General features: G+C 39.4%; 1 protein-coding gene across 1 annotated transcript in view; it reads left to right on the top strand.

Annotated features, from left to right (window-relative positions):
- STS (steroid sulfatase) overlaps positions 1-9,880 on the top strand; it is a gene marked incomplete at its 5' end in the record, with an annotated part of 88,540 nt that extends 78,660 nt beyond the window's left edge. Inside the window, one exon of the mRNA XM_082493137.1 lies at positions 9,126-9,880. Coding sequence (XP_082349263.1) covers positions 9,126-9,508 — 383 coding nt within the window. The 3' untranslated portion in view covers positions 9,509-9,880. The remainder of the gene's footprint in view (positions 1-9,125) is intronic.
- Between the last annotated feature and the right edge of the window lie 2,918 nt (positions 9,881-12,798).

The following is a 12,798-nucleotide window of genomic DNA, read 5'->3' as shown; positions in this document are numbered from 1 at the left end:
GTCAAACCCTTGTGTGAGTCTTTCACCTCTGTAACTGCAGAAGCTGCAATCAGCTCTGACCCTCACGGGTTTTTTTGGGTCATTTACCTTTGCTGGTTTTTAGTCTCAGAAGTTCCTTCACTTCCACTGTTCTCTAGAGAAGTGTCTTATCTTACAAGTGGTTTTGGGGTTAGTATTTTTGTTTGTTGGTTTTTAAGTTCTTTTTGGCTACTTTCTTTGCTCCTCGTTTTCTTCTTTGATAATATCAAGAAGACATACCTTTTTGCACTGTATCAAACATCTGAGTCACTCATTACTGTTTCTTGCTGAAGTCCATTACAATCTTTTAGTCTACTTGATTATTGAAGATATTTTGTTTCCCCTGCTACCTAACTTGCTTTGTGAGCATCATCTTCACTCTTCATTTTCCCCCTTGTTGTTTTTTTTTCTCTTTCTCTTCCTGATCTTGTCCATTTCATGGAGGCATCCCAAATGGTCTTCCAAATCCCTAGTTTGTGTTCAGTGTTTCAACCACAACAGCTGGAGGAAGCAGAACAAGCATCAAGTGTCATTTACCTAAACTGTCTCATTAAGTATTTTAATTTGCTATCTTGATCCTCATATCAGAGCAGCTGCAGCTGAATTTGGGTGACACAGTATGGGCATATCATTTGGTAAGTGTCAAATAACAGAACTGCCAAAGGGAAGAAGAGCATTTCTAGCTTGAACAGGCACCACGGAACTGTCTATATCAAGCTCAAGAAAATTGACCTAATCAACTGATGCACATTTCTGCTAACAATATTTTAGGTAGGAAAGTGTTTCTCCTGACAAGCATGAAAAATACTGTTACAGTATTTTTTTGCCTCTGCTCTGCTCTGTGACAGTGGCAGCAGAGTTATTGTTAGGCTCAGGCAGAGGTATTTATACCCTGGGACTTGCAGCGCTCCACCCCGTACTAGTGTGCCCCTACTTTGGAAGAGAGAGATAAATAAGGGGGCGGGGGGCAGGGATAATTAAATCCTCACCTTTAAAAAAAAAAAAAAAAAAAAAAGACCTCATTCCTAATCATAGTAAGAACATAAACCCAACTTCCGGGTCAAGTTGGTTAAGTTGAAATGAAATAAGAGACTTTCTGGTTTTTTTTGTTTGTTTGTTTTGTTTTTTTTTTTTTTTTTTCTTATTTGCACTTCCCTTTCTCCTGGTTTACATTGCAAACTGAGGGGCAGGAATGGCTGCAGCATGGAAGGAACAAGCCGAACCTCCTGTACACCAATGCAATGAACCATTTCTTAATAAAAACAAAACAAAACAAAAACTCCAGACAAACCCCCCCCCCCCCAAAATCTTTGATTATTTTGTTTACTTCATGCATGACTGAACAGGGTTTACCAGCCAAAATTATTTTGTATTAATTGAGTGACAGGTCTGAAATAACCTTTCATCAAAACAATTCTGACGTCTCCATTTAAGTCCTATATAAGGAACAGTTAAAATGTATTCATCTTATCTGCAGCCCCAGGAGACCCTTCTCTTTTCTTGTCTTTAGTAGGAAGGAGATTTTAGCAGGTTATAGCACTTCAGAAGAATAAAGCTTGTTTTTCAATATGCTGCACACGTGCATTCCTTAAAGCTGGAAATTAGGAGGAGAGAGTCAAGGTTCTTTCCCTTTTCCATCCCTTACTGTCTTCTGGACAATAGCTGAAGATCTCTGCATCATTCTTGCATACCACCAAGACAAGAAAATATTCCCATTGCTTTCCTAAAACTCTTCTCTTCAAACTCGAGCATTCATGCTGACTGGAGAACTGTGAAATGGTGTTTGGTTTTTGCACAGAGGTCCACTGGCAAACTGCTGTATTTCTCTGAAATACCTTAACCTGGAAGAGGTCCATGTGGAAATAGAAAACAGGCTTATAGAAATTTTCTTAGGAATAAATTTATATAAGAGTCCCCACTGATCATCTTTAAGAGCACATCCTGTGATATGTACTTTTGGTGTTTAGATTTAATTCAGGATTTTGAGGGATTTTTGCATTGTTTGAATATACGCTGATTAGTCACAATAATCTGCATCAAAGACCTTCAGTAAACTTCTACTTTCCATTTCTTCAAATGAATTAGTTCCAAATGATAGGCTCATAACAACCTTAATGAAATAGGTTTAAACTTTTCTGTGACCCCTAAGACTCAATTTTCAGCTGAAACACTGGGTATTATAACATCCCCAAGCTATCAGGTAATATCCTTTTTTGTAGTTCTAATTGGCTTAATACCTGCCATTTTTTCCAACTTTTCTTTCTAAGGAGGCAAATTCCTATTTACTTTCAGCTATTCACCTCAAAATTTAACACCATTTGTAACCTTTTGCTAGTTTCAGATTCTAGCAAACACATGCATTTTCTAAGAGTGGGACAAAAGCTATTGTCATATGTTTCAGATACTAGCCTACATATACTATAGTCTTTACAAGAAAAACAAAATTTATTTACTCATTCACAGATTTTTTATATTTAGGGCTGACTGATACTGAGATTTTTGCATCATATCACTTAGAAGTGGTTACTTTCTTTAACTCAATTTTTTTACTCTGACAAAAGGAACACCTTTGCTATGTTACCATTTATGCTTAACTGATGAAATTTTCAAAATAAAACAAAAATATTTTCTCAGAAGTTTTCCAAAGGATGCTAGTAGCTTTCTAAGTTAAAATAAATAAATAAATCAACTATCTGAAACAGCTGTAAGGAAGCATAATTCACCTTTCTCCTCAACTTTTTTAAATAAAACAAATGAAATACAGTATTCTTTTGGCACAAATTTCTAGGCTACTATTTCTACTTTTCACTTTTAAAGTAACTTTGCATAGTTATTTCTTTGGTTTTAGATATACTTTTTGCTATTTAAAGCTTAAACACACTATCAATTTTCAGATTAATGATTTAGAATACTTCATTAACATTCTGTGTATCAAAGGGTTTTTTTGACATCCAAATTTTGAAAAATGTATGGAGAAAATAATTTACAAACAAATTCCTGGAGATGGTTTTGGTTTTGGTTAGTTCAAGCTTGTCTGAAAATATTTGCAGAAGTTTTTTAGGACTTCCTTTGCATCTTTGTCTCGTCCGTTTGCTCCGTATCAGGAAAATTGCTGTCTGAATCTTGCAGATCTGTTCATTTCACTCAGATGATTGCATTCACTTTATGTAAGAGAGTAATGATTGTCCTCAATTTATTTTCTGTTAATAAAATGTGGTTTTGAAGGACAGAAAGAACAAAAGGCAAAACACAATTCTGAATAGATTTCTCTTTCTTTTTTGCCATCTTTGTTTCTTAAGTGTATTGCTCTCTTGGTTTTCAACTGTATCTCTTACTGACTCCGATCGAAAACCAGTACATGCAAATTAACATTATTTCTCTCACAAGCAATAAAATGAGGCTTTTCTGTTTTCAAGGACTTTTGAATATAGGTTGGAAATGACCAGTAATTTTTTTTTGTGCTAACATTATCTTCTATCATCTTCAGCATGCCATCAACTGCTGCTTGGATGAACTGAAAATTATGTGGACCATTCAGCAAATAAATAGATTCTTCAAACAAATCTTTAGCAAATGTCTGGATTATGTACATCAAATTACTATGGGTGGAATTTTTTCCAGGACAACGTGTATTCTTCCATGTTGCTGTTAATGAAGGCTTCCAAATATGATGCATAACATTGCATTATAGCACTTCCTACTTTAGCAGCATAGTTTCTATACCCACAGATTCTTCCCATTTGGGACTTTCATCAACAAGAAAAAAAATCACTGTAAATGATCAATCCTTTTTGAAGATGATGATGAAGAATTCAGGAAAATAATTTTTTGTTAACTGCTACTGCTCAGCAGATAATCTTGACTGTTGAAAAGAATTCAGTGGAAGCTTCTCGTACCACAGCACTTACTCTAGATAACAAGCTCAGTCATGAAATTTCTGTCTTGACTGCAGCAGCCTGAGCATGATTTCACTATGTCTTATATTTTTCCTCCAGCAGTTGTTGAGTATGATTATTAGTTATCCACCAATGTGCAATTCTTTCTGTTTTCACTTAACGTTACAGTTTCTATCCTTAAGATTTTAAAAGCATTGCTACTACTGGCTTTTTTCTTGGTTTTACCTCAAATACTGTATGTTCTGCACAGTTTTTATGCAAGCCTCTTCTAGCAACAACTGGTTCTCATTGTGTCTTTGAATATCACTCAGTTATTCTCTCCCTACACTGGGACATAATGTGCTGTCTTCTGACTGATGTAACAATATAACATCATAAGATACCTAGATACTTAAAATAAGTATCAAAAACCCCACAAAATTTTCACTTAAAGAATGAAGAAGTTACAAATTTTAAACCTGAAATAGTAGATATTTATTAGCTGTTTGAGGAATGTACGTAGTCATGAAAATAATGTGTATTATCTTTATAGAAAACAAATAGTATTCTCTAAGTGATAGTATTCTCTAAGTGCTAGATATAGTTCTACAAGAATTTAGCTACTGAAACCTTTGTTAAATTATTGAAGAGCTGATTATATACACATAAGTGATATCTACTTTATATCAGATTAGCAGAGAACCTAAAAATTCTGAGTGATTCTAACAATATAGGAAGCGGGAAGAAAGGATTCAATCTAACAATAACGAGAGTTATCTGAAAAATGTCATTTTCAAGTGAGTTGCAGCTTTTATCTGGTACTCTGTATAAATGAAGAAGAGCTGGTGTGAGTTAGAGCGTGGGAGCTGACAATGGCTACAGAGCACACTCAAGATTCAGGAAAAGTCTGTGGGCAATTTACATCGGTACACTATGCCCGAAAGGTTATGCTCAAAGGCATCTGAAGTCAAGGAGAGACCAGCTCCCCAATTTACAGTGAAGAACAGTTTTATTTAACTTGTTCTTCTCCAGAAAGAAGAAACAAAATAATATAAACAAAGGAGAAGACAGTAGCAGCAAACCTATAAAGCTATTGCCGTAGACTAAATGCAGTAAAAATGTGGTCCAGGCAATAACACAGTAATACCTTCTATTCACTTCAAGAACTACTTATCAGAAAACCCCATTTAGCCATCAGTGATTAAGAACAGTGCTATTATAACAGAAATTACATCCATATCCAGTGTGTCACTTCATCTTGGAAATATTAATGTATTTTACTGAGACATTTTTATTTAATTTCATGGCTGCTACCTGTCTGTTGGAGCTACGGTTGTCTGTATGACTATGAGAGGATAAATAGATGGATGAAGAATAATAAAACAGAAGAGGAGTCTGTTAGGGAGATTGAACTCTGAACAATTATGTTCAGAGCAGATTTGCTTGAACTAATTGCAATCTATTTTAATTTGAGGCTATTTATATGTACAGCTTCTGTAGCTGTTATTTTTCTTAACATGTGAAGGAAAGAGGCATTCTGAGAGCTGAAGAGGTGAAATTGTTGGACAATTCAGAGAGCTGGAGAATTGCAGGAAAAATGGACGCTAAATAAAGTAGCTGTGCAGCACTGGGACAGGATCTTGAAGGGTGCTGCAGGCTTAGGACTTGCCTGCTGTTTTGGAAGGTTCCTGATATACTTGACTGTGGGGGAGCCCTGACAATTTTACTACTAACTTCACTGAGGAAGAGACATGTGGTTATCTTTTTATATAAAGAGAGTTTACTATCCAGATGCTTTGCAGAACAAAGGTATCGTTAATTGCTGAGAGATTAATTTGATCCTTGTAGTTAACCCTCTGACAAAATGAGGTTTTATATCAGCTAAAAGAGACTGGGAGAGAGCTCTCTCTCTTTAATATCAAGCCTTATACAGTTCATCAGCTTTACAGATTAGAAGTCTGACAGCTCTTTATGTCTCCTAGTATATTACACTGGCTGCTCCACAGCCACAGCCACTGACAGATATGCTTTAGTTTTTATAATGCTTGGGAAATCGGCAGTTAAAGTCTGCACTGCTGTTCCTCCAACACCACATGAAGTTCCAGGTCCTCGCTGAAACATCACTGCAGTGCAACAGCCGAACATTGCACAATAACAGACTTAGCTCTCCCAGAGCTCAGTCTTTTGGGCAGTATGATAATGACAATATATAGCTGCATAACTGATAAACTACCATCAGCTCTTTGAAACACTAGCAATGTGATTCAGACATGATGTGATGTCCCACATGCCCTGTCCCCAGCCCCATGCATGATTTTGCCATAGGCCATATGCTCTGTATATAGGCTAACCTGAACAATTCTTTATTCTGTAAGGGAAAAAAAAAAATCCTGGTCCAACTTCCTTGCTTTTCCCCATGTCTTACCTATAAGAGCTGCTTGTACTGACTTGCATTAGTTTTGAATCCCCAAATCTATATTGCTATCTGTAAGCCATTGAACTGGCCTGGTGCTACAGTGCCCAACACCAAAAAAAAGTTGGCTAAAATTTCTTTTCAATGTCATTTAGCACAAGTGTACCATGAAAGATGGATGTGAGGTAAGACATCCTGACCACAAAGTTCTCATGTGCGTGGCTTTACTGGAATTTCTTTTAGTTGACATTTTAATAGCTATATAAATTTTTCCTGCTCTTCTTCTATCAAGGTGTTATAGTCATAGGTGTTATAGAATCAAATTCTCAGATGGGGCAAATGTTGCATGGTCTACAAAGGCACAGGGTGCACTGATTAATAAAGCCCTTTGGCTTTTTCTGTTCTTCATTGTCTAACATGCCAATTAAACACTTTTAAAGAGCCTGAAGGAATAGTTACTATAGAGTTACATACCTTCCCAGAATGTAAATCTCAGTAAATGAGAATCATATTTCTGCTGTGGGAAATGTTCTGTGCATAAGTTCAAGGAAATTTAAGGGGGAATGTTAGATTTTGTTTATTCTAATTCTGAGAAAGAATTAAAGAAATTAATTAAAGAAATCAAGTATCAAACCAGCCTTTCAAAATGTTATTGGAAAGGTAGATGAAGGAAGGCTTCCTTCCCTTCCCTTCCCTTCCCTTCCCTTCCCTTCCCTTCCCTTCCCTTCCCTTCCCTTCCCTTCCCTTCCCTTCCCTTCCCTTCCCTTCCCTTCCCTTCCCTTCCCTTCCCTTCCCTTCCCTTCCCTTCCCTTCCCTTCCCTTCCCTTCCCTTCCCTTCCCTTCCCTTCCCTTCCCTTCCCTTCCCTTCCCTTCCCTTCCCTTCCTTTCCCCTCCCCTCCCCTCCCCTCCCCTCCCCTCCCCTCCCCTCCCCTCCCCTCCCCTCCCCTCCCCTCCCCTTTCCCCAGTAAGACTGTGCCATGGCTGCTGTCACAGCCAGAGCCTTTTAAAGCCTGCCATGCCCTATTGTCTGTGGCAGGAAGTCACTCTGAGCCTTTAAAGCTTCTTCCCTGTTGCTGACTTCCAAGCAGCATTCAGAGGTTCCTCCAAGACTAATGTGCGTAACAACCATCACCCCTCCGACCCTGATTTAAGTGCAGACTAAGTGAACTGGAAGTCTCCAGGCTCTGTCATTGAATTGGTTCCTAAAGGAACCAATCTCTTATAATGTGAAAAATGCTGTGGGATAAAGAAGCTGTAAAGAATCTTAAGGTCACCTACTGTCCTTTAAATTCATGATGTAGGCTAGAACTGCAGCCTGTGACTCTTTAGTCCACTGAAACTTTTCTTTCTTTAAACCTGTTTTTATCTTTAAAAACTGTGTGATGTAGTTACAGCATAGCATGTACCAGTTCATCTCTGCCCTTCCCACATTTTTAGTGCCTTCCATTCTGTTGAATTGATGATTTGATTAATGAATATTAACCACTGTAGTGCACATAAATCTGTGACAATCTGTTACTAGATTAACAAGCTTTCTGTGAACTTAACGAAATTCAACAAAATACCAAAAAGAGTTTTTCTCCCAGTATTATAAAAAATGAGGTGATACAAAAAATGTTTTTGTTTGCAATAGGGTGCTGAAGAATGTGAATTACTGATGATTATATATTTCTGATGTCTGTATACACTCAAGTGGGTGGGTAGTCTGACATCATAGACCTCAGCTGTTTAGTATCCTACTTTTGTTAAGAATAAAGTACAGATTTTTGACTCTAACTAATTATTCTTTTGTCAATTTCTGGAGAACTGTATCCTTCCTGGCTGTGGGAGATGGTCTGCTTCCCTGGAAATGCTGGTCTGTTCCTGCCTTCCCTGTCTGTTCTGTGATACTTGAGGAAAATAGTAGCCATTTTTTGTTTAGTCCTTTCTTGTTAAGTATTTTCAGATTTTTCCACTGTGCCTTCTGTTCAAGAGTGCTTCTTGAAGGAGCCAACTGATATCTGCTTATTCTTAATCAAGGAAATAATTAGTATTTCTAAACAGAGAAAATACTAACTGAAGTTTCGCTAGTGCAGACAGTTCAGTTTTTGTGCACAGCAAATTAAGCTGAAAGAGAACGACCAATCCGTAATGAAGACCTTTGGTTCCCATTTTACAAAGCAGAATGTCATTTAAAAATTGCACTACAGTAGCAGTTATTTACTTCTGGAAAAAAACATCTAGAGGCCTAAGACAGGAATTTAGCACCCATTATGCTTTTTCATGTCATCACACTTAATAAAACAAGAAACTATCTCCGGGTACTTGCAATGAAAGCACATGGAAGAGGTGGATGAGTTAATGCAACAAAGAGAGGAAGAGAGAAAAAGGTAAAAATGAAATTATTTTGATTAGCAAAATGAGAAGCAGACATGGCCCAACAGTGTCTGGATACGGCAAGGGGCAAAGGTACATTTTCATAAGTCTTGAAGAAGACAGTGCAATGGCTTAGTAAATATTTATACAGATCTTCTTAGCACTGTTTATGTAAAAACATAAAGTTCTTTTAAGTCTTCTATGATTTAGTTAATCAGAATTCTTCCAAGGGAATGAAATGATCATAATTATTTCATAAATATGTGTAGCATGAAAATTGCCGTGTTTTGCTTATTTTTGCTTTGCTCAATTTTGTTTTACTTTTTTATTATACTGCAGTTCCTGAACACAGTGAGGTTGTACCAAAAGATTGATTTCCTGTGGTGTAAATTAGAGTTTTGTAAGACTAGAGGACTTTTAGTTTGTCATTTTATCACCAGCTGTTTTGTGTCTGTAAATTGCAGGTGAATCTGTCTGGAAAGTCTTCTTCTTCACTCCAAACTTCAGTCCTGAAGACTCCAATGGTTGCTACGATTCTCACGTTTGCTTCTGCCATGGAGGATTCATCACCTGGCATGATCCCCCACTGCTCTTCGATCTTTCCAGAGACCCTGAAGAGAAAGTTGCACTGACTCCAGAAACGGAGAGCCGTTTCTACGAAATCCTCAGAGTCATACAACTAGCAGTAGACAACCACACCAGATCCCTGCATGCTGTCCCTGACCAGCTGTCATGGAACAACCTTCTCTGGAAGCCATGGCTGCAGCCGTGCTGCTCATCTCTCCTTCAGTCTTGCTACTGTGACTATGACACAGAAGGCAGCCTGCTGGAGGTGCACTCGGCATAAATAAGCTGCAATTCCCATTCGCAAACTGGAACAAGAGAGTGTGGGTAGCTGACCTGAACCACTGCAGTACTGGCCTTCAGACGAGTTTGTTATGTAGGAGGACCTGTCTTTAAATACATCATCGCAGTAGAAGAGAATGTCAGCCAATAAAATGTGCCAAATGAAGGAGGGCAAGACACACCTTTTCCATCTTTATGGTACAAGAATCAGTATGAAGCATGTGTTGCCATCCTCATCTACAAATGGGTAGGCTGTAGGCATTTTCTAGATCTTCGGCTTCAGCTTTTTTTCTTACACAGCAAGGAATTTACCTATAGTTTATGTCAATTACAACCACTAAATGCACACTTTCCTGTCCTTTTTGCTAAGTATTATCCACCATTAATAGGACATAGTGCCAAGTAATTAAAACCAGATAAAAGTTGAAAGGTCCACCTGCGACTGTAATTGAATAACCGATAGATATGTAAAGAGCAGACCTGTAACAGCACCTCTATCAATAGATATATAATCATAAACAGATTGCCAACAGTCTAACATTGCATGTGGTATAAAAATCTAGAGGGCTATGTAGTGGAAAATGTTGTGTCCACATTAAAATGGTGTTCCCTAGCTAGTGTCCTATTGTGTGGCAGCAACATTTGTTGCAAAAGGAAACCACTTCAAGTTGTGTGCTTGAGTGTGTACCATAAGTCTCCATATGTATCATAGAATCATAGAATGTTTTAGGTTGGAAGGGACGTTGAAAATCATCTAGTTCCAACGCCCATGCCGTGAGCAGGGACACCTCCCACTAGAACAGGGTGCTCAAAGCCCCATCCAACCTGGCCTTGAACACTTCCAGGGATGGGGCCTCCACAACTTCCCTGGGCAACCAGTTCCAGTGCCTCACCACCCTCAGAGTGAAATTTTTTTCCTAATATCTGTTCTAAATCTCCCCTCTTCCAGTTTAAAGCCATTCCCCCTCATCCTATCACTACATGCCCTTGTAAAAAGTCCCTCACCAGCTTTCCTGTAGGTACTGGAAGGCTGCAATAAGGTCTCCCCAGAGCCTTCTCTTCTCCAGGCTGAACAACCCCAACTCTCTGGGCCTGGCTTGTATATGCATGCCAAATTCATAACCCCCCAAACCCCACAAATCCTTCAATCCCTGATATAGACATACCCTTATGGTCATAGCCCAGTTGCTAACATGAAAGGTTTTGTTCATACTTGATATCTGAGTTCCAAATTCACATGATACTACAAAGATATTTTTCACTATCTTTCTACCATACGTATTCTTCCACTAATGAATGTAGTGTGCATCACAAATAAATAAAATTTGGTCTTCCTTTAAATATCTTTGCCATCATTTAAGCTCTCTGAATAGGATCTATCATTTTCTGAGGAGAAACTTGGGCTTGAGCACTTAAAGCCAAATATAGCTGTCTGAGTTCTTAGCAAGGCCTTGGGAAATCTACAGTACTCCAGGGCTAATTTCTGTATCCATTTTTATCTGCATCTTCTTCAGGCACATTTTCTTTCCACTATACAGGCAGGCAAACTATTTTCTTTGGCAGATTGTACTGGAGGAGAACATATCAGCAAAATACTAAGATGATTTGATGTCTGATAATAGAAGGTGACTTGCTCCTTATCAGAAAACTCTAGTTAATTCCAACATTATAATGTATTAAAATCCATTTGGTGTTATTAGCACATCACTAATGCAAAAGAGATGTGTGATGATAGTAATGCAATAGCTTCAGTCAGCCAACATTAAGGTTGTGACCTGGTTCTTGGGAGCTATTGAAGCCTGTCCTATAAAAATATGTTGTGATATATGGTATATTTCTCTCTCTGTAAAACCTAGGCTTTATTTGATTTTTCTGCTGCAGTTTCATTCAAAATTTCATTGTCCACAATATCACAGAATCACAGAATCACAGAATTATCAGAGTTGGAAGGGACCTCTAGAGATCATCTAGTCCAACTCTCCTGCTAAAGCAGGATTGCCTAGAGCACATTACTCAGGACTGCATCCAGGCGGGTCTTGAAAATCTCCAGGGAAGGGGACTCCACAACCTCCCTGGGCAGCCTGTTCCAGTGCTCTGTCACCCTCACCGTAAAGAACTGTTTCCGTGTATTTGAACGGAACTTCCTGTGTTCTAACTTGTGCCCATTGCCCCTCGTCCTGTCACTTGGAACCAATGAAAAGAGCCTGGCTCCATCCTTCTTCAACCCACCCTTTAGATACTTGTACGCCATAATAAGGTCTCCCCTCAGCCTTCTCTTCTCCAGGCTAAAGAGTCCCAGCTCTCTCAGCCTTTCCTCATAAGGGAGGTGCTCCAAGCCCTTAATCATCTTAGTTGCCCTTCGCTGGACTCGCTCCAGCAGTTCCCTGTCCCTCTTGAACTGGGGAGCCCAAAACTGGACACAGTATTCCAGTTGTGGCCTCACCAGTGCCGAGTAGAGGGGGAGAATGACCTCCCTCGACCTACTGGCCACACTCTTCCCTATGCAGCCCAGGATTCCATTGGCCTTTTTGGCGACAAGGGCACATTGCTGGGCCATGGATAATTTACTGTCTACCACAACCCCCAGATCCTTCTCCTCCAAGCTATCTCCCAGCAGGTCAGCCCCTAACCTGTACTGGTACCTAGCATTCTTCCTCCCCAGGTGCAGGACCTTGCACTTGGTTTTGTTGAACCTCATTAGGTTCTTCTCTGCCCAGCTCTCCAGCCTGTCCAGGTCACGCTGGATGGCAGCACGGCCCTCTGGGGTGTCAGCCACCCCACCCAGTTTGGTATCATCAGCAAACTTGCTGAGGATACACTCTGTCCCCTCATCCAGGTCATTAATGAATATATTAAACAAAATAGGACCAAGTATTGACCCCTGGGGGACACCACTGGTTACAGGCCTCCAACTAGACTCTGTGCCGCTGATCACAACCCTCTGAGTCCTGTCCCGCAGCCAACTCTCAATCCACCTCACTGTCACCTCATCTAGCCCATACTTCCTCAGCTTCCTAATGAGGATGTCATGGGAGACAGTGTCAAAAGCCTTGCTAAAGTCAAGGTAGATGACATCCACGACTTTCCCCTCATCCAGCCAACCAGTTATAACATCATAGAAAGCTATCAGATTGGTCAAGCACGATTTACCCTTGGTAAATCCATGTTGACCACTTCCAATAACTTCCTGTTCCTCAACGTGATTGGAGATGACATCCAGAATGAGTCGCTCCAATACCTTCCCAGGGACAGAGGTGAGACTAACCGGTCTGTAGTTCCCTGGGTCCTCCT

The sequence above is a fragment of the Vanellus vanellus genome (genome assembly GCF_965231255.1).
Source record: "Vanellus vanellus genome assembly, chromosome: 1".
NCBI classification, from domain to species: domain Eukaryota; kingdom Metazoa; phylum Chordata; class Aves; order Charadriiformes; family Charadriidae; genus Vanellus; species Vanellus vanellus.
The sequence above is the reverse complement of the archived record's forward strand: the minus strand, read 5'-3'. Positions and strand labels throughout refer to the sequence as shown.